Source organism: Anser anser (assembly GCF_964211835.1).
Source record: "Anser anser genome assembly, chromosome: 3".
In the NCBI taxonomy this organism is placed as follows: Eukaryota; Metazoa; Chordata; class Aves; order Anseriformes; family Anatidae; genus Anser; species Anser anser.
In genome coordinates, this window is record NC_139722.1 from 66,454,637 (window position 1) to 66,474,691 (window position 20,055).

Genomic DNA, 20,055 nt, shown 5'->3' on the forward strand with positions numbered 1-20,055 from the left:
AGGTTGGAAATGAGGAGACATTTCTTGTCAGAAAGAGCAGTCAGGCATTGGGACGGGTTGCCCAGGGAGGTGGTGGAGTCACCGTCCCTGGGGGTGTTCAAGAAAAGGGTGGACCTGGCGCTTAGGGACATGGTTTAGTGGGTGACATTGGTGGTAGGGGGATGGTTGGACCAGGTGATCTTGGAAGTCTTTTTCTTTTCCAACCCTAATCATTCTACGATTCTAAAATGGCTGCCTTTTCCCTGCTATATGTCAAGAAAGCTGGAAAGCAGATAGACAGTAACTCCAGGGTTTACTAGATTCTATGCCTGAGCTATCTGAAAAATCGGGTACGCAGGAACTAAACACTACTCTCAGACTACTTGGTCCAATCTACCCCTACACACCAAAGTCCCTGCAGACATCAGCAAGCTGTTCCCATCTGCCATTTTTCTTGAAGGGGGGAATGGAGGGGTTCAATTCTTCTGTATTAAGACTAGATATACATCACAGGTGACATATTTCTCCAAGAGAAGTGATGCCCAGAAGTCTAGTACCACTTGTTTCTAAAGAGTCCTCAGGCTTCGCAGAAGATGGATAGGTGTATTGTCTTAGTAGGCAATAAGACAACTGTATGTTTACTACTGGAGCATGATTTTTCCAACTAATAAAAAATATCTAACTGGTTGATTAATATGAAAACAGAAGAGTACATGCTTTATAATAAAATTAGATTTTTCTATTGTATGCAGCAGGACTGGAAAACACCATCTGGTCAATTTTGTAACCTACTAAATTTTTCATGTCATTCTCCATTAATTACCTTTCCTAAGACATCAGTGAATATTTATAGATTGATTTATTCCCACATGAATAGTTGTTGACAACCCCAAACTCTAGATCTTAGGTTCATTTTATAGCTATTTAATATGAGTCACCAATAGTCCTCCCCCTTCCTTCAGAAGTTAACAAGTTCTTTCTGACATTGCCTGTACATGGTAACAGTTATAACACATGAACCACGGACGCATGAATCGACAAATTACATTTTACTCAATACACAGTACAGATGCTTTCCTCTCCCCACCCCTAAAACTACTGCATTATTAATAAAGACATGAAAAAGCAGAGTTTCAGCTAATATCCTTCTACTGTTTTATAGATATATTCCTGAGTAATAGCAACGCCATGACCTTTGGAAGCTACCTTTCTCCAAGGAAAGATCAGCTGTATGGGAACAACCTCAGATGACGCTTCATCTAGCCTGTCTTGTGAAAACTTCTAATGATGACAACTCCACAATCTCCCTAGGAAATTTATTTCAGTCCTTATCCATCCTTACGCTTGGAAAGTTTTTTTTCCCCTAATATCTACTAACCTCTAACCTGAATACTTCCTGTTGCAACTCAGAGTCAGAGCTTCCTGCCACATCCCAAGCAATGTGTTGAAGTATTTATCATCATCCTTCTGCATATCCAAAGGCAAGCACCATAACTCTCTCAGCATAGTCCTCTCTAAAAGAAATCCTGACTTTCAAAAGCCATGGCTTTTTGAAGTACATGGGGTGTGGGAGGAGTGAAGGGGATGAGAAGGAAGAAATTCTCATGACAAAGCAGCTGCCGGTTTGTTTCTTTAGAGAACCTAGTAGGTTCTCTAATTTTAAGAAAAACAGAAAGGAAGAGGTTCAGAAAATTGAAATTAAAAAATTCAAGGCATTTCTCAGTTTAACAAACTAATTTATCATCTACTGAAGAGAAGCAGTACCCAAGGGAAGACAGCATCCTTCATTACCTAGCAGCTGCACATCACCCCAAGCACACGGACTACAAGGGATGAGACAATTCTCCTGTAAAAGCAACAGAAACAAGCACGTGTTCACGTACTTAAGTACACACCAGTTCTGATCTACAGTAACAATTTCCACTGACACTAACAGCATTTAACTTTTTCAGTACACATTGTAAGCATTGCCTGTGAATTGTTTAAAGTATGTTAAGATTTCAGTCCAGTAGTTTAAGAGAATTGCACTCCAGTCTGAAAAGGATAACTCGACATAATCTGGTCTCTGCATGGGTTCTTAGTGCCTTATCAGCCATAGCTCAGCAACACCAAAAGAGAAGTCCACTTGTCTCCAACAGATTTCTCTTTAGACCACGTCTTTATTGTTGTTTTGGACAAAACAGAGCAAAGATGATTTGTTGAACTGCTATCCTGAATTTAACCAAGCAATGCTGCAAGGAGGAATTTACTATTTTGAGGAGTTTCATTTGACTAGGCTGGCCCAGCTAGCAGAGTACAAACTGAAAACAGTTTCTGAAGAACAGTTTAAAGCTTGAGCATGTGAAAAGAGCCTGAAGAAACAAAAAAATTGGGAAGATAACATCTTAAAACACTGTGCATTCCAAAAGATATTTTTGGCTGCAATAAACAAGACCGTGAAGTTGGCCTTCAATTTGTAGCATGAATTGTGCTACAAAACCACATTTCTAGAACACTGCATTTCACAGACACTTCTCAGGAAAGGATGCATTATGCTCTTCCCCAACCAAAAATAAATAAATAAATAAATAAATAAATAAAATTGGGACTGCATTTTCAGTGGTCCTTTTCTTCTTTGGAAAGATTCAACCTTGTGTCAAATTCCAGTCTTCTACAGGTACACCTCATTAACGTGGTGCCATAGTTCTGTTCACAAACATTAGCAGAGATCTAAAGATACACAGGTGATTAGATTCAAGCTTTCCCAGCAGCTAACCTCCCATTTCAAATTAAGTCACAAATAGTGCTTAAATTTCATTGATATTTCACCCTAAGAAATAGACAGTCCCTTTAAAACTCTGTTTTCAAATAGAGAGAAAGGTCTGCTTCTGGATAATATTTTTGCTTAAAGAAAGATTCCAGTGGAACCTGCCAGCACAACAGAAGGCTGCATTCAGCTACCTTAGGGTATGCTCCTCTTTCATTTTTTACAGCTGCTGAAACCTCCTCAGTGTCCTGAGGGTCCTTGCTTTAAGTGAGGGCAGGCAGTGGCACAACATTGTACACGAAAGGTCAGTAGTTCTGAAACACATTCACTCCCACTGGTCAGAAAGAAGCCTGGACATCGTGACCTTCAGAGCAAGGTTCATCATTTTTCCCAGGCTTTGTGCAAGAAAAATAAACCCCAGATGGCAGGGAGCCCTGATAACTAGCTAAGGAAGCAGCCAGTGCCAATCCTATTGCAAAAACAAAACAAAACACCAAACCATAGTATAATAATGTAATAACAACAAACAGCAAGGCAAAAGTTGCTTTGCTACTCACTCCTGCCAGCTGTTTAGTATAAACTAGTTGTTGTACCTTTTGATTAACACAGCTGAGGAAAATCTCACACATACTAGGCCAGTGCTGTCACTGGAGAACCAAGCTGACCTCCTCTGTTTCCTACGCTGGCAAATGAACTTTACTCCATTTCAGCCAACAGTGCTATCAGAAGGCGGAGTCGTCTTACAAACTGAAAATAAATTTAGAACCATTACACATGACAGCAACAAGGTGCCTTCAAAAGAAATGTGCATCAGTTTAAGAATAAAATACAAGACAGACCCCTCTGTCATCTGCCAATAAACACACTAACGTTCATTATTTCATTCATAAAAACGACTTAACCATTTAGGTTGATTTTTTCATCCTCCATGTCATGGTTTTGCACTTTGATTTCAGCCACACCTTTAATAACTTTACTAACCTCTAGCTAACCTAATAGTGGATTTTCCAACAGAAAACGCCAGGTAGCTTGAAATCAAACTTGCCTATTGTTCCAAACAAATAACTATACCGTGTTTGTTCTTCACTGTGCAAACTGCGAGAAGCCAGCCGAATTACTCAAAACATATTTATTTTGCGTTTATGCTTTTATACTACCTTGAGAAGGAGCACAGTCGCATTCCACCTGGCAAGGTGCGCAGAAGGCGCACGCACTGCTGTGCCTTGGGGTGCACAAGGTCAGAAAAAGCATTCTGAATTAACAGTGAAAGACAAAGTTTTGCAGACGCCTGCCTACGCATAACAAAGATGCAGAATAATCCACTGTCTCATCTGTAATGCAACCTACAAGCCTGCCTTCTAGGTCTGTCCCTCACGAGGACATCTTTGGCCAGAGCCACGGAGCTTCACTGTCAGAAGAGATTAGCACAAGATAAATGAGGAACAGTAAGAAAAATATTTCAGGACTGAAAAACACCCACAAAAAATGTTGAAACTCTACAGCACTACCGGTATTACTGTCCTTAACAGCTGCCTTTTCTGACCTATTCTTGATATATATATATATATGTACATATGTACATATGTATATGTATATACACACATACACACATATATAAATAACCAAACTCCAAAAAGAAAAAAATAATGAAGATCTATGCATCGCACTGCCACTCCCAGAGTTCTCAATTCAGTGCTGATAAACTAGGACTGCCAGTGCATCTTCGTGGGCCATTTCAGCACTCATATGTAATACACATAACCCACAGCGAACATGAATTAGAAGCACCTGTTTAACCTTTTCTTGGCAGGATCCCCATCAAATATGTTTATCTCCCCATCCAGACAGTTAGCAGTACTGGAAAATAATAATACAAGTTCTAAACTTTAAGGCTGTGTCTATTTTAATCAACTCCTCATGTTTCAGCTTAGTAACAATGAAAACACTTCAGCCACACTCTCAATTTCCATGTGCTAAAACAATCCTACAGGGCTTGGACTGCAAAGAAGTCTTACACACGAAAACTGCTTTCTGCACATACAGCACACGTTTGGAGGCCAAGTACAATCTGGCATTTCTGCCTTGAAATAATTCTCTCTTTCCCTTTCCGTAACCTCATGCCTTTAGAATGTCCGCCTTTCCACAATTCAGAGATCTGATAACAGCACAAATTTACTATTCACATTTATTATGTCCTTTTATTTGTCCAGGTTTTTCCCTTGAATAGTTATTGTGCCATTTACTTTAATATGTAATGTATCTTATGTATACAGTATGTATTAGATAGTTTACTTTAACACACAATTTTTACAACTGGGAAGTATTTGCATATTACTCATTAAAAAATATCAGTAAGAACGTTTTGGAACTGTACCTAAACTATAAGGGAAAATCTTTCACTTAATCTGATGAACTGTCAGCCTATACTCCTTTACTGCTGAATTTTAATACTGTGTGGTACTTCCTACACTGCAATGAGTATTTACTGGGGAGGTCATATTCGGGCTTTCTTTTAGAAGCATTTTGTTTTCCCATACCTGCATTAATATATTTGATTCTGATCAATGCCTCAGTAATAGTTTATGGTAACACCTTCCCTTCTATTCACAAGTCATGTTTATTTTTCATTTTTACCCTCTACCAAGAGGTATGTTGGTAGCATAGAACATACACTAACATTCCAGGGTGCAATGTAGCTTAAGTATCTTGCTGCGTTGTTCAACATACAATGTGCTGGACACATTAGCAATAACTGAAAAATCCACTACGTATATCAGAAGTTATTATTAGCTTATTTATAGGTACTAACCAAACATGGACATATAACTGTCTCTGAAGTACGTGAAATTAATTTTCAAAACCAAATACTACAGATGTGTCAGCTCCACCCCACTACTTATTTTTTTTTTCCTTCAAACTCTTCTGCAGGCATTGAAAAATCTTCCGAAATTGTCAGTGTCACTCTTTTTATCTTTCAAGATATGAAGGCAAGAAGAGCTGGCTTAGAGACGCACTCATTCTGGAAGCATAGCACAACTCTTATCTGGCAAGATCGACTTCAGTGGCAAATTTCCATGCTCCGTAAGTCTTTGACCTTTATTTTGCAGTCAAAAAAGACTTGCAATAAAGCTGAAATTAAAAGCATATTTCAACAGTGAGTTACCTTTGCAACAGATGTTGCCTCAATTAATCTCTTTGTATAGAGCTGAGAAGTTACGAACCCATGTTCTCCTTCCACAGACAACATTTCTTTGCTGTAACAACGTCTAGTGCCAACAACTGTTTAAAAAAAAATGTTTCAGAAGAGAAAATAAACATACTTTTGCCAAGAACAGTCAAGTATTAGGTAATATCGCACCTCCAGACTATCATTTAGCAACCTGAACTGTTGGTTAACGTTTTCTAGGCTGCAATAACAGAAAGGTATGCGTATTGGGAAGGGCATGTTTATCTTCCAATCGAGCTGGATGTTGGCGCACTACAGTCTCACTTACTGGGATCCAAGCATGTCAGCTGCCTTCCTCATATCATGCTGTTTTGTTTTTCCTCGTTCACAGCCAAATGCCTGTTTCCCAAACTCCTCAAGTGCGAGCTGAGGAAAAAAAGCAAAATATTTTATCCCGCCCAATTTTTATACGCTTTCCTCCGAAATGCCTTTCCACTCCCAGCACGCATATTTTGATGTACTCAAGTATTGGAAGCGAGGTTCCAGCTTTCAGCAACTGACATTAAAAACCAACGCACGGGGTAGGCTGTTCTTAAAAGGGGCTGGGGTTCCTTACATCAGAGCAAAAACATCTTTTACTTTAAAGGCGAACACTCACAGCAGTGGTTGAAACTCTTCTTAGCCTCCCCAGCCCAGGCTAAAGAAAAGAGAGCCTTCTAAGCTTCATGCCTTGTAAAAGAAGAATGATTATCCTCTCACGGTCTTATATTGAATTAGATTCATCTCTGTCAGATTTCAGTCCACAGCTTTTTGCCCGTCTCTTGCTCTATAGACGATTCCTTCTGCTCTGATTAGTTTTAGGTGTCTTATTTAACAAAATCATTTTAAAGGCCAGTTCTTTTATTGCACTGTGAATAGAGACATCCACTCCAACTGTCTCTTGCATGCAGACCGTTCAATTTTCCATTAACTGCTTTACGATTCTTCCTCCATCCTCCTAAGGTTAAACTTTCAACATTAACAATACCAATCAAACCAAGAACACAAAAACCACCCAACTACACAGCTGAATGAAACTGAAGAAACAGGCAATTTCCCCAGGTCATTTGCTGTCTCATCTGAAGCGTGGCAGAAATGGCAAGGATTATGAGAATACTCTTTTCCTGGTTCAGCTTAGCATACATTTTGAGCTAACTCAGCTGTTTTCACACAAAAGCAGGTAAAGAAGTGCTCATGCAGCTTTTTCCATGGGCTTTCTCATTGAAGCAATGCAATACGTTGGCTCCACAGTCTGGCTGTGGGGAACTGAGAGACTACGTGGGCAGGGATGCAGGAAGAATTGCATCGGCTATTGCCTCTGTGTTGTGTTACAGAATTGGGTATAGTGTTTTTAACAACAACAAAAAAAGAAATTATGAAAAACAAGACATGAACAACTAAGAAGCACTTAATAATGTGTTATTTAAAAACGCTACAATTCAGTTTTATTAACTACAATTCAGTGTCCTTCAGAAATAGAATACAGTGAAGTAGTCAAAACTCAGTAGATTTTCCTTAGGCAACCAACAGCCTAAAGATGTGCACAGATGCCAAACAACAAACGGAGACTACAGAACTAAGTTCCTCAGGTTGGGGTACAATTGCAATCCATAGCTAGGATGACCTGACAATCTCCTCACTTCCCTGTTTCTTTACACTAGGAAAAGTATTCTGAGTTTTCAGATAGTCAGCTCCGGGATGTAAATAAGCAGACAGTTTTAATCTGTGTGGGCAGAGGGGGTGGATAGGCTTTCTGCAGGAAGTGAACTTCCTGAACTGGTTCACCATTGGGTGGGGTAAGAGCAGAGCCAGGCAAGAGAAGTAATATCTAACGGCTGGAAAAGTGGAAGAGGTGGCTCCATCCTTTTCAGCAGCCTATGGCCATTAGATTGGCCTTGGTGCAACTGAAGCTGCTTAATAGAGAGGATGTTCCTACGAATTGCTCCAAAACTTTGCTTCAATTCATGAACAGTAAGAATGCAGCCCCTGTCACCATAGAAAAAAAAAAAAAGGTAGAGAGGTCTACAGGCATGAAGCTCACCCTGAAAATCAGTGCTTTAAATACGTGGTACAGGGAGATGTGCCTTTGGCTTCCACCAGCCCCAGAGAAACTTAACAGGGCTGTCACAGGATTTAGAGGTTCAGTGTATTTCACCCAGATAAAATACATTGTTTCATTTATACTTTTTTTTTTTAATTTTTATTTGTAATACTGTTTGTAATCCAGAACTCTAGGCCTGTCAGTAGAATTTACTTTTTTTTTTTTTTAAGCAAATCAATGTTTAAAAGGAGTTCAGATTAATCTGACATATCCCAGGTGGTACCTTGCCCCAAAGACAACAAATCCAGCGTTAGCAGCTTTTCAGACAGACCATTTCATCATTTACGTCTGAGAGCCCAGAAGCTGAACGTGCGATGGATTAAGGTGCAAGACTCAGTCTGAAGCTGGAAACATCCAGCAGCAGGCTGGAGGAGGAAGCTGAACAACTTTATGAACTGGCTCAAGCATTGAGAGAAAGACCCCACGACTTTACACAGCTGCACAATGATATAGGCAAATGCAATATAAATCACAAATACTCGTGGGAAGAAGAAGCGTGTGTTCATCCCTTCCACAGGGCAAAGGGAAAAAAACAAGTCTTTCGCCTTCACCTTTACTCCCTCCCTACCTCTTCCACAGCAACAGCGCTATTGGGCTATTAAAAGCAAACAAGTGGCTAGGGAAGTTAGATGGAAGGAAAGAAAAGTTCACAAAATTTAAGTGAGATACGGACAAACTGATGAACACAACGTACTGTTGCAACAATTGCATTCAGGGACAAGAGTGAAATTGATTTTATTTAAAATTGTTGCTGCTGTTTACTTGGTAAGACACCAGTACAATTCAGCATAAGCCAGATGGATAGCAGAAGACAAAACCTGATGGGGAATGGTAGATAAGTCAAAGAAAGCAGGAAAAAAAAACCAGAATTCTTGGAAAATGTGCTTTGAACTGAGAAAGCTATATTCAAAGGTAAGAAAGGAGGGGGGTAGAAAGAAGAACGACGACTATTTCACTTCTAAGGTCTTAAATTTTATTGGAGTGAGGCTTAAAGTTCAAATCCTAAGAGTAGATGATGCTGAACTAAGTTCTCGTGAAATATGCATGTAATAAGTGGGTTCTTAGGAACTAAAACAAGATTAAAATTATCTCCCTACATATACCTTTTACTGTCTTATGGGAAGAAGTTGTCAGAATTACTACAGATAAAACAGACCGGCTGAGGCAGGAAGGGACCCCTGGCTATCATTTTCTCCAAGCCCCCCGCTCAAAGCGGGAGCGGCTAGAGGAGGCTGCTCAGGTCTGTAGCTGGTCAGGTTTCAGCACCTCCACAGCCTCTCTAGGCAACCTGTGCTCTCTGGGCAAACAAAACAAAAACAAACAACAACAAACCCCCTTTTTCTCATGTTTAAATGTTACTTCATTTTGTGTTCATTACCTCTTGTCTCGTCCTTGGTCACCACTGAGCACAGTCAGTTGTTCCATTTTGTTTTGTTTTTGTTATTTTAACTTCCCCTCCCGCAGTCAGGTACTTACACACTTTAATAATATCCCTCTGAGTTTTCTCTTCCCCAAGGTAATCCAGCGAGGCAAACCAGAAGTGAATACACTTTTTACACTGCACACTCCAATCTTTATAGCATACCACACAACATGTTTTATGCACCAGTCTACTCAGAGCAATGATCCAAGTTTACTTTGTTTCCCCACCCAGAGCCTACCAAGCCCTGGAGAGAGTTCAGATCTTGTCCCATGCTAAAAGTATCTTAAAAGTTGTATTTTGTCACCATATAGAAGCATTATGAGTGGAAGCCCTGAATAAACCATGTACACGTGAAGGAAGTTTATTGCAGAATAATAATACTGATGCAAGAGAAATCGATACTACTCCAGCTTTTACTCTTCTTCTTGCTTTTAACTATTTTGCATAGCTCCACCTGAGGAAGAAATATAACTCCTCCACATTCTATTACAACGCTAGAAAGCCCTTTTTACCAATAAGACAGCGTTTACTAAGCAACATCTGCATAGATAGCTATGCCATGAAAACCCACACCATACTACAAGCACACCACTGAAATTTAAATAAGGGCTGGTCTTACACTTGCTTCTTCCCTCAAACACAGCATTCATAACCAGTGGGGTATCTGACAAGTGTACTGGACACACACACAAGCAGGACTGCTGTTCCCTGACATCCAGGCATCTCAGTGGGGAGGGTACACAAAATTTATTGCTATCAGTAAGAAAAGTTTTGTATAGCGTCTCATTTCTATTCCTTTTTCAATCGGAAAACAAAAAAATTTCAGCCCCTTGCCAGTGGCATTTAACCTACATCCATAACTCCTAGTAATATATTGGGTGATTATACCAAAATAATAAAATTCTAGTATATCTGTTCCCTACTCTTAATTTCTTAGGAACCAAGATGTATTGATATGTATAACAAGCATATAATTTCATACATTCACTCAATACAAACAACATAACAGTTATCTTACATTTAAACTATAACATGAAATTCCCAAACTGCAGATTTTGCATTTCCTGACTTCTGAGTTCAGGTTCTCAGATTTCAATTTAATTGTCCATATTATACTGAATCTCCTGCAATTATTTTCATTAAAAGAGCAGAGCTACCGCGCATTCACCACAATAAATGCATTCTGCCAGTATTCACTGCAGTAACCACCTTAAGGGGAGGGCAGGAGTGGAAAAACAAAACAAAAACAGCTGTGATCTCATTAGCCAAGCTCATTAGGTAAGACCTCATTAGCCACCATCCCACAATAATGTGAATAAACCCTGCAGACACTAATGAAAAGGAAGCAATCACGGACCAAAAGCCAAATAATCATATAGCACTGCAGCCCACTGCCAACCAAGCACTTAAAGTGCTGGACTGAAATTGGGCGAGATACCCAGCGAGGCACACAGCTGAAATCCCACGGTCAGGCTTCCCAGGCACAGAGCATCCCTGTGCCAGCAGCACAAACAGGAGCTCTGGGTGCATCAAAGCCTCTTCCAGCACGAAGATGTACAACTGAGTAAGGAAGAGGGTGTCTAAAACAAAACTGAAACTCCAAAATGCTTCAGCTTTCCTTCTGATAATTCGGCCTCAGAGGTCCTCTAAGTTTTTAATGTTAGTAACATTTAATATTTCCACTGTGTGAGAAAAACAATTTTATTTTTCAGCTATTACACACTGACTTTATCTTGATTTCAGTCTGTTTCTTTGGTTTGTAAACAGTTTAACCGCTTTCCAGATTTTGTATTAAGTTCTGAAAAAAAAAAGTGCTATAGTTATATAGAGTTTAATAAATTTTGGTGTTTCCAGCTGACTTCAGGGAATTTTTCCCCTTTTTCACCAAAAGAAAGATGAGCAGCAGCATTATGCACAAACCTTTGTTGGGAGCCTTGAACTTTAGTGATCATCAGCTACTGCAGCTTCACTTCACTATAAGAATCACCAGTCAGGAAAACAAAAATTTCCTAGATAGTGTTGGTATAACAGTTTAAGCTTTTTAATATTTTTATCATTAATGTCCCGGTACTTCAAGATTTTTTTTTTTTTTGACTAGGCTATCTTGAAACAACCACGCAGCCTAGAAAGTTAAAAATATTCTCACAGCTTTCTCTTCTTCTGCAATCACCTTCAATTTCTCATTACTTAGTTCACATTTGAATGTTCAGACTAACAGTTTAAATCTGCACTAGAATAGAGCCCCTTTCCATTAGAAAGACAGTATAAAAGGCTTTGTTTTGATGTTGTTTTAACTACCTAAAAGGTATAACTTAGCTGTTAAAAAGGAATTTATGTTTTAAAATGTCCAGTTCAAATTTCAGTATATCAGTTCCTACTGAATCTATAAATGAGTCTAGACATTTTTAACAAAATATTTTTCTGCCCAAAAAAGGAGTGAAAAGACTACTTTTGTTCAAATCCTACACAGACTAATAATTTATCTTTTCATTCTAAAGGACAACAACTTCTCAATCATCCAAAGGCCAGCTCATCACCCATATACTTTGTATTTTGTATGAAATGCCATTTACAAAACAGTAATGCAACACAGAAAATAAATTATGTAACAACACAGGTATTTTTTCCACTATGAACCCAAATTTAAAAATGAGTAAAAGGAACACTTTGCATGAAGCTAAAAATGTAGTATGGTCCCTGAGAAACTGACTTAAAAAAAAAACACATTTGAAAAAAAAATAAACAACAACTTTCCTTCAAAGTATGAAAATTACCGAGGGGTGGACATGAGAGGAGTCCCAGATCAGGTCACATGGGAATGCTAGCCTTCTAAGAAACAGTAATAGAAATTATTTTTTCTGGTACTGTAAATCTAACATGATTCTCCCCATCCCAGTCTCTAGAAGACACACTCACTACCCACTTGTTAACATAAAGGAGCAGCAGTACCTACTCAGAGAAATCCAAAACAAAACAGACACACTGTACAGATTACGTGGATATAAACCTCCAACTTCTGAGTGATGAATTGAAATAGATTTTTAATCAAACAAATTCCACAAAATTACACGTCTAATCTCACAGTTTGGAGGCTGAAGATGTACAGAAGTATTATGCACAAGCAATGGATATTTGAAGACATAAAGGTAAGAAGACCAACCAAACTTTTGAAATGACCTGTTTCTCACTCTGAAATGGGTATCGTGAATCAAAGATGAGAATTTACATCTACCTACAGCAACCACGCTGAGCGACAACAAAAGCAGCAAACTGTCCCCCATCAGACTGATGTGTAATTTTCACTCTTCCTTTTGAAGAAAGAGAGACATCAAGCAAAGGAGACCACAGACCTTCACATTTCACTCCACAGATACACATGCATTGACGATCAAAAGCCATACAGTAAGTTCCTCGAGGTCCTGAGAGGACGTGGTAGCTGAGGAGCCAACATGACTTCCCACACACAGCTATATTCTCTATTTTCATGTCCCTCCACCCCCACAAAGAAAAGGGGGGAAAAAAGTGGAGAAGCTGAAGCTGAAATGTAAGTAGAACACTAAGTGAGAAAGGAGTAAATTAAAAGATGGTTTCTCTATGGAGTAATATAAGGCCATCAAAAAAACATAATAATAATAAAAAGCTGCTTAACATTTCACTGTCTTTTGGAAAAGGAGTTAAAGTGTTACAAAACCATAAAATGCCTCTGCAGTTTCAGAGGAACTAGAGAATGCATGACTTCCAAAAATAGGAGAGGTTATCCTTCTGTTATCCTCACAGAATTTTACTCTGGGAAAAAAAATGAAGAATTTAATAATTATTCATTTCCAGATAAAAAAGACCTAGCCTTGAAACGCAGCAGTGCATGGCCTAATATCAAATGCTGTTGGTATATTTCCAGGTTAAAAGGATTTAATTTTGTATCATATAATTCATTCAAAGCTGGTTTAAAAGCTTAAACAAGCTTACCTGCTCAGTGAAGTGCTACTTTGAAACAGGCTAAAACAAAACTGCTCCCTTTTGGCCAGACAGAAACTATAGGTGACGTCTTCTCACAGAACCTTGAAAAACTTACGATATATGAAGCAAGCAAGCTTTTTGTGATCAAGAAAAGGAAAATCACCTGTCAAGGAAAACAGTATTAAATAGACTTTGCCCCTGAAAGATATTTGATTCTGACAGTTGATATTTTCAGGGTAAATTAAGTGCAAAAGAATAAACAACACCTGCTCAGAATGCATTATAAATTTGCTATATCATTTGGTAGATCTATGTAAACTATGTTCAAAAAGTAAACCCAAAAGACTAGGCTTATTGCATTCCATGTCTTTTTCACTAACATGGCAAAATGAAGAATTGAAATATTGCTCTGTTTTCATTTTAATTACATTTTTTTGAACAAAAAATACTGAGGGGAAAAATGCCTATTCATCATTGCTTTTGCCTACACCATTAAGCACTACTAAGCAGCCTTCCGTATAGGAAAGGATGCAGTTCTCCGTTGAACAATCATTTTATTTTCTATGTTGTAAGTTTTATTTTAAAGGCCATCTTGACATCTTCAGCAGGAAGTGTCCTGCAAGCTTATAGTAGCCTTTAACAGCTGAAGTCAGAACTGGTAGCACTTCCTTCTAGCAATGTGTAGTTTACTTACATCCTAAAATGACCACGTCCTTAATATACTCATCTTAAAAGCAGAGGAAGAAAGACGAAGGAGGTTACCAGATGGAGCACGTGCCACCTACTCGGAATACAGCCTCACACTAAGAATCCACATCTCGTAAGAGCACGAAGCACAAGCCACGAGATGAAGATGCCTGTTGATGCCACGGTGAAAACACTCAGCCTGCTAACATCGGTGTTTACACACAGAGGCTCGTCACAGTGAGCAGCAAGTTGCACCACTTTACCGTCGCGTGTGCTATAGGAGCTCAATATTGAACCACCTACATCGCATCAGAAAGCGTGACTCACGGATGTCCTCCAGTCACACTGGTTTTCAAAGCAGGAGGGCTGGAAGAGGTTGCCAGCAACCATAAGAGCAGATAGGAAGCAATGCTTTGTAGACACATATGCGCATGCACAATCTCAGTTTAAATAATTTTCCAACATCCACCTTTGGGAAAAGAGTGCAATTACACAGATGCCCACCAAAATCACGTTTTAACTAGCTCAGACAAAACTCTCCAGTCGGTTGAATCAGTGCAAGCGTCAAATTATATCAGAAGCGATAGTGCTGTGACTCACATTTACAGAGAAAAGAGCCGCACTGCTTCAGCCCTGCCGGCATCCAGCCATCTGCTCCAACCTTCTCCGAGTTACTGACCCTGCAACAGAGCTGACAGAAGAAAACCTGACTGTGCCCAAGCCAGTTTTATTCTGTCAGCATCCTCACTCACATCCACCTTTCATCGGAAGCCTGAACTGAAGCAGCTCCGGCGCAGACACGTTCCCTCCTGTGCAGGCTCCAAGAAGGAGCCGTGCTGGCAGCCAGGGGCAGCTCACAGCAGCAGAGCTCGCAGCCCACCCACCACAGCTCCAAACTAGTGAAGCTTCTGCATCCATACGAGACCTGCCGTTTAACAAGATGCCTGTTTTACACATCTTCCTGTGTTAAATATGCCATCCAGCCTCCTTGTTGCTTTTCCGTAACCTACAGTAGCCCAAATGACCCTAAGCATGAAGGGTTCTCTTCTGAGAATGCATACCTAGCTAAATAAAAGCAGTAAGTATGAAGTGCCTTAATTTTGCCTGTCTTTATTGCACCAATAAAGGGCTTTACATACATGCAAATACAGTGGTTGAATGGACTAGGCACAGCAGTAATATCTGCCCTTCAGTTACTGATGCTATCTTTGCTCTGGGGAAAGGAATTTGTTTTCCAAACTTGTCATGCAGATACTTAAACATGAGCACTGAATAGTATTTTTAAGAAAACTGTGTCTCTGTGTAATGGGGCAAGGCAAAGCAAAGTCCATCATTGAGCCAAATTTGCAAGAAAGAAGAAGGAAAACATCATAAGGTTATAGTCAGGAACTGTATGTCCAAGATAAAGTAATATAGCCAAATTTTAAAGACAGATTGAAGTGAATTGTGGTGCTTAGTCCTGAGCATTTTGAAATAGACGTAACTTTTAAGAGTACCTCAAGCACAACATCTCTGTTGGGTCCCCCAAGTACTTGCAATACATCATGTTATATTTAATAGACAGGTTACAGAAATAAAACTGTTTATTTGCATTTCCTTCCTTCAGAAGCAGGGGAAGATGCAGCAGTTAGATTGCAACTGCTTGGAAGCTTAAGATGTTGGTTTTTTTTTGTTGGTGATGTTTGGTTTTTAAAGCAAAATCTCTTTTACCTCTTTTCAAATGAAAAAGAATAGCAAAACGTCAAAAGGAAGAAGTAGTGATGTACCTCGAATATTGGGGAGAAAAACACCAACAGAGAGAAAGGAATAAAAACAGCAGAAAGCAGGAAGTGGAAAAAAAGAAGTAGGCAGGAAAAAGCACAGAAGCATAAATATGAAGAAACATGAAGATTACAAAGGCATGATTCAAAGTCAAAAGCTATGCAGGTCAAGATGTGTTTGCTTTTGGAGAGCTACAATTTGTTGATTCAGTGAAATGCATTTCTACCCTGGAGATGAGTCGAAAGCACATGAAATAGCTCTGGATGAATGGGTGTCAGAGCAAAATAAGAGGTACAGGAAGAGATGACGTTAGAGGAACAAATGAAGCCAAAAGGATACAGGACAAGTGTTTGTTTGCACGACTCTTTCTCAGGAATCAGCTGTCAGGTTCATCTCTTTCCTAGTCCCCCTCTTCATTGTCTGCAACTGGGGAATGACTTGGAATGTTAGCACCTATTTTCCAGTTTCCAAAACCCAAGTGGACAAAGTCCTCTCTTCCAGCTGTAGCGAAGAACAATTGCAAGAACATACACAGTATCTTCCTCTTCACTGAGAGCTTCACCTCACAGTTCAGATACACAAGACACACATCCATTTAAAAATCGCTTGGGCCCACGTGTACACGAAGGACTGAAGCACTTTGCTATCACATCCTGTAAATGGCTGGTTGAGGAGCAGCTTCCTAACCAAATCAGTTAAATAACAAAAATGACATTCTAACAACTCAAGACCTTCTCAGCTGATCAATAAATAGCAACTTCAGACCACTAATGAGTGATACAATGAGAAACTGCTTCAGAATAACACTTTTTAAGCAAGGAGAGTCCCCTCTTCCCTTTATAACCTTACCAAGCTTTTGTAGTTCAAACACTGCAAACATGCTGAACACCATTCCCAGTCTCAAAGTTTGAGGGATTTGGTGTAGGTTTTTTTGTTTGATTTTGCCTTCAGAGGATACACAATAATTCCAGCGTAAGTGCTTTTTAAACACCAAACCTACCTTATCATTATTGTAAAAATTAAATATCATTGCTGCCCTCTATTTTTAATTTCCTTAAAAGAAGAGTGCAAGTGATACAAGAACGACTCGAGCAGTACACATGCTTTGCTCATACAGTTATTTAAAGCCAAAGATTTCTCCTTGCTTCAAGATTTCTGGTTAGAAAAAGTACCAGTTTCGTATCAAAATGCTGTAACTTGACTCCAAATGTGGTCCATCGCACACAGTTACACTGCAGATAAGCTCAAAGACACAATACCAGTTGGAGCATTCGAGTCTCAAAGAGCACATAACTCACAGCGGTAATGAAATCAGGTGACGAAGAGCTAGCGGCTCATCCTGCTCTAGCAGTTCTGAATCATGCAACTGCAGAGAATATTTCTCTCTGAAGGATCAAAGTGTTATAACACATAAATAAGCCGTAAACGGTGGTTTGGCAAATAAGTTTTACAACCACGACTATAAAACATTACACTTCTGATCCTACATTAACATTCTGGTGTTTATGGGAAGTCCAGCACTTGCCTTTGGAAGCTCTAGCGAAGGTGATGAGACCACACACAGATATGAGTGTCAGCCCACATGGAAAACCTTTCCAAAATTAGGCCTAATCACACCAACCAGAACAGAGTAGCAGCCAGTTCTGATGCAATACTATCAGCAGACACCTTCGATACCCCTTTAAAAAGAGGAAAGTAAGCGCACGTGCGGTAAATGGACACCATCATCCACTGTGCTATTGCAATTACTCAAAGGATGCTCAAGAAGTTTCATAATGTCTGCAGAAGATTTACAATGAATCACCCCTCTAACATCACCCGGAGCCCATTGAAGACAATTCACCTGAGCAATTCACAGACACCTTTTCCGGTCACACGGATTTAGACTCTGATCACCTACTGAGCATTTTTACCTTCTTAAATGCTACTAGTATGTTAAGATTGTCTTCTACATTTAACTGGCACAAGTCAGAGCTTGCTAATGTCGCTATCTCTTTCTTTAAAGGCATCAGGTAGTAACCTATGCTGTTCAACTGTATTTTTTTTTTCCTGACGCAAACCACAAATCAAGCTAGGATAGTTTTAAACAGATGAAGCAGGATGATATCTTTAAAAAGAACTCAGTAGTTCCTATAGCAAGTATTTTAGCAGTCTGAGCACCATTGTAACTCAGTGCTTTAAATAATTAAATAAAAGGTGAACTGCATTTTACATATCAAGTACCTAATTACTGGCATGCATACTTAATTTAGCCGCTCCAATATAATTGCAAAAAAATCAGTACTTTAGATTTGCTGCCACTGTGTCTTCACTTGACAGAGATGAAAAAGATTCCTGAAGACTCACAGCAACAGAGAAAAAGGCCCTATGAGGACGCCAGAAACCTGCTTAAAAAATAAATCCAAAACTGTAAGACAAACATTGCTTACAATAAGACCCACCTCACACACAACAAGTTACCATCACAAAGTAATGCTGTTACCTAGTGGTGAAAAGCTAGGTACATACAAAATTGTATAGCTCTGCCTTTTATTTAACTAACCTGGAATTCTTTTCCACAAGCTATTAAATGACTTCAAGAAGGAAAAGATGGGGAAAAAAGCCTGATTTATGAACTAACAAAAGACACTGCTTTCCTCGCACTCGGTTCTGTGACAAAAGGTCAGTATTTTTGCACCTGCCAGTTTTGATTCTAATCAGAGTTACTGACGGACAAGCAGCTACCTCATTTCCTGACCGTCCCAAACCTGTTGTTTTACGCTCCTCTTGCCACAAGAACAAGAGCTGGAAATCTGCAGTATAAAAGCCGTACCGCCTTCATCCTCAGAGCTGAGTTTTCCACAGAGCACAGTAACGAAAACAGGACTGCGTGCCCCTCAGCACCTTACCACAACACATTCTCAATTACATAAACCGACGGCAGCCGATTTCAGCCAGCACCCCCTATGACATCTGGATAAGTATGTTTATGTTGCTTTCAGTCAGCAAGTAAATAGCTACAGGAAGAGAGCGAAGACATGAAGACTTTAACGTCACTTACTCAAATGCAAAGAAGAGTCCACTGGTGACCAGGATGAGAACAAGAGTCAGGTAGAAGACTCCAGTCTGTCGAGCCATCATGATCCTCCCATTGCAGAAGAATTTGTTCCTTCCAGGAAAAACCTCCCATTTTCTCTTGGGAGCTGTTTTCTTTTTCTTATGGGGAGACTCCATGGGAGACGAAGAGCTGTGCGTGCTGATCTGACTGTATTCGCAGTCTTTCATGGGCCCACTGCCACCTCCAGGAGTCATCAAGAGAAAGTAAAATGTGGGGAGAACCCCACCAAAAAGCAGGTACAATATATATATAGTGTGCAAAGCTTCTTCTGACCAAGGTAACCCTCTCCACCAGCCCCAGTTAAAAAGGAAGAGCCTGCTACCAGGCCAGCGGTAGGTGCACCACGCAGACCCCGGTTAACTCTTCAGACACCACAGCTGTCATGTCAGCAGTGTTTGAGAGGGCTCCGTCCTTCCTCCACCCGTTACAAAACAGGACAATCCTTTTTTAAAGGGACGTATCGCAAAACGAGAGAAAAATAAGAAGATACATAAAGCAGTTAGGCTGTCCAAAAAAAAAAAAAGTCTTTTTTTTTTTTTCTCCGAGTTTATTTTCGAGCGGGAGGCTTTCTTCTTCCTCCCCACACACACACCCCGAGGGGCAGACGTCCCCGCGGTCCGCAGGCTGGCCGAGGCACGGTGCGGGAGCGGCTCCACCATCCGCGGCAGCGCCTGGCGATCAAAACCCTCCTCGGCCGCCGCACGGCGACCGCTCCCCGGGGAGCCCCGCGGAGCCCCCGATCCTTCACGCGCCGCCGCGGCACGGCCGGCCGCGATCCGCCTCAGGGCAGGGCGGCGGGCCGGGGCCGGGCCGGGGCCCGGCAGGCGGCGGCTGCCCGCCGGCTCCTCATCCCCCCGCCCCGCCGCGTCCCCGCCTCACGCCCCGCGCCCCGGGCGGCGCCGGCTGCCCGAGCCCCCGCCTCCCCCCGCGGCGCGGCTCCTCGGAGCGAGGGCGGAGCGGGAGAGGGGCGGAGGGCGCCGCCGCCGGGAGAGCTGCGCCGGGACCCCGCCGGCCCCTTACCATCCTCCCCGCCCTCTACCCGGGCTTATCCCCCGCCGCCAGCCGCCTCTTCATCGGTGAAGCGGAGCGGCGGGCGAAA

General features: G+C 40.7%; 1 protein-coding gene across 4 annotated transcripts in view; it reads right to left on the reverse strand.

Annotated features, from left to right (window-relative positions):
- ZDHHC14 (zDHHC palmitoyltransferase 14) overlaps positions 1 to 19,823 on the reverse strand; it is a 108,307-nt gene extending 88,484 nt beyond the window's left edge. For all 4 annotated transcript variants that reach the window (XM_083828785.1, XM_083828783.1, XM_083828784.1 and 1 more), the window contains exon 1: positions 18,900 to 19,823. In XM_083828785.1, the coding sequence (XP_083684911.1) occupies positions 18,900 to 19,150 (251 nt within the window). In that variant the 5' untranslated portion in view covers positions 19,151 to 19,823. The remainder of the gene's footprint in view (positions 1 to 18,899) is intronic.
- Between the last annotated feature and the right edge of the window lie 232 nt (positions 19,824 to 20,055).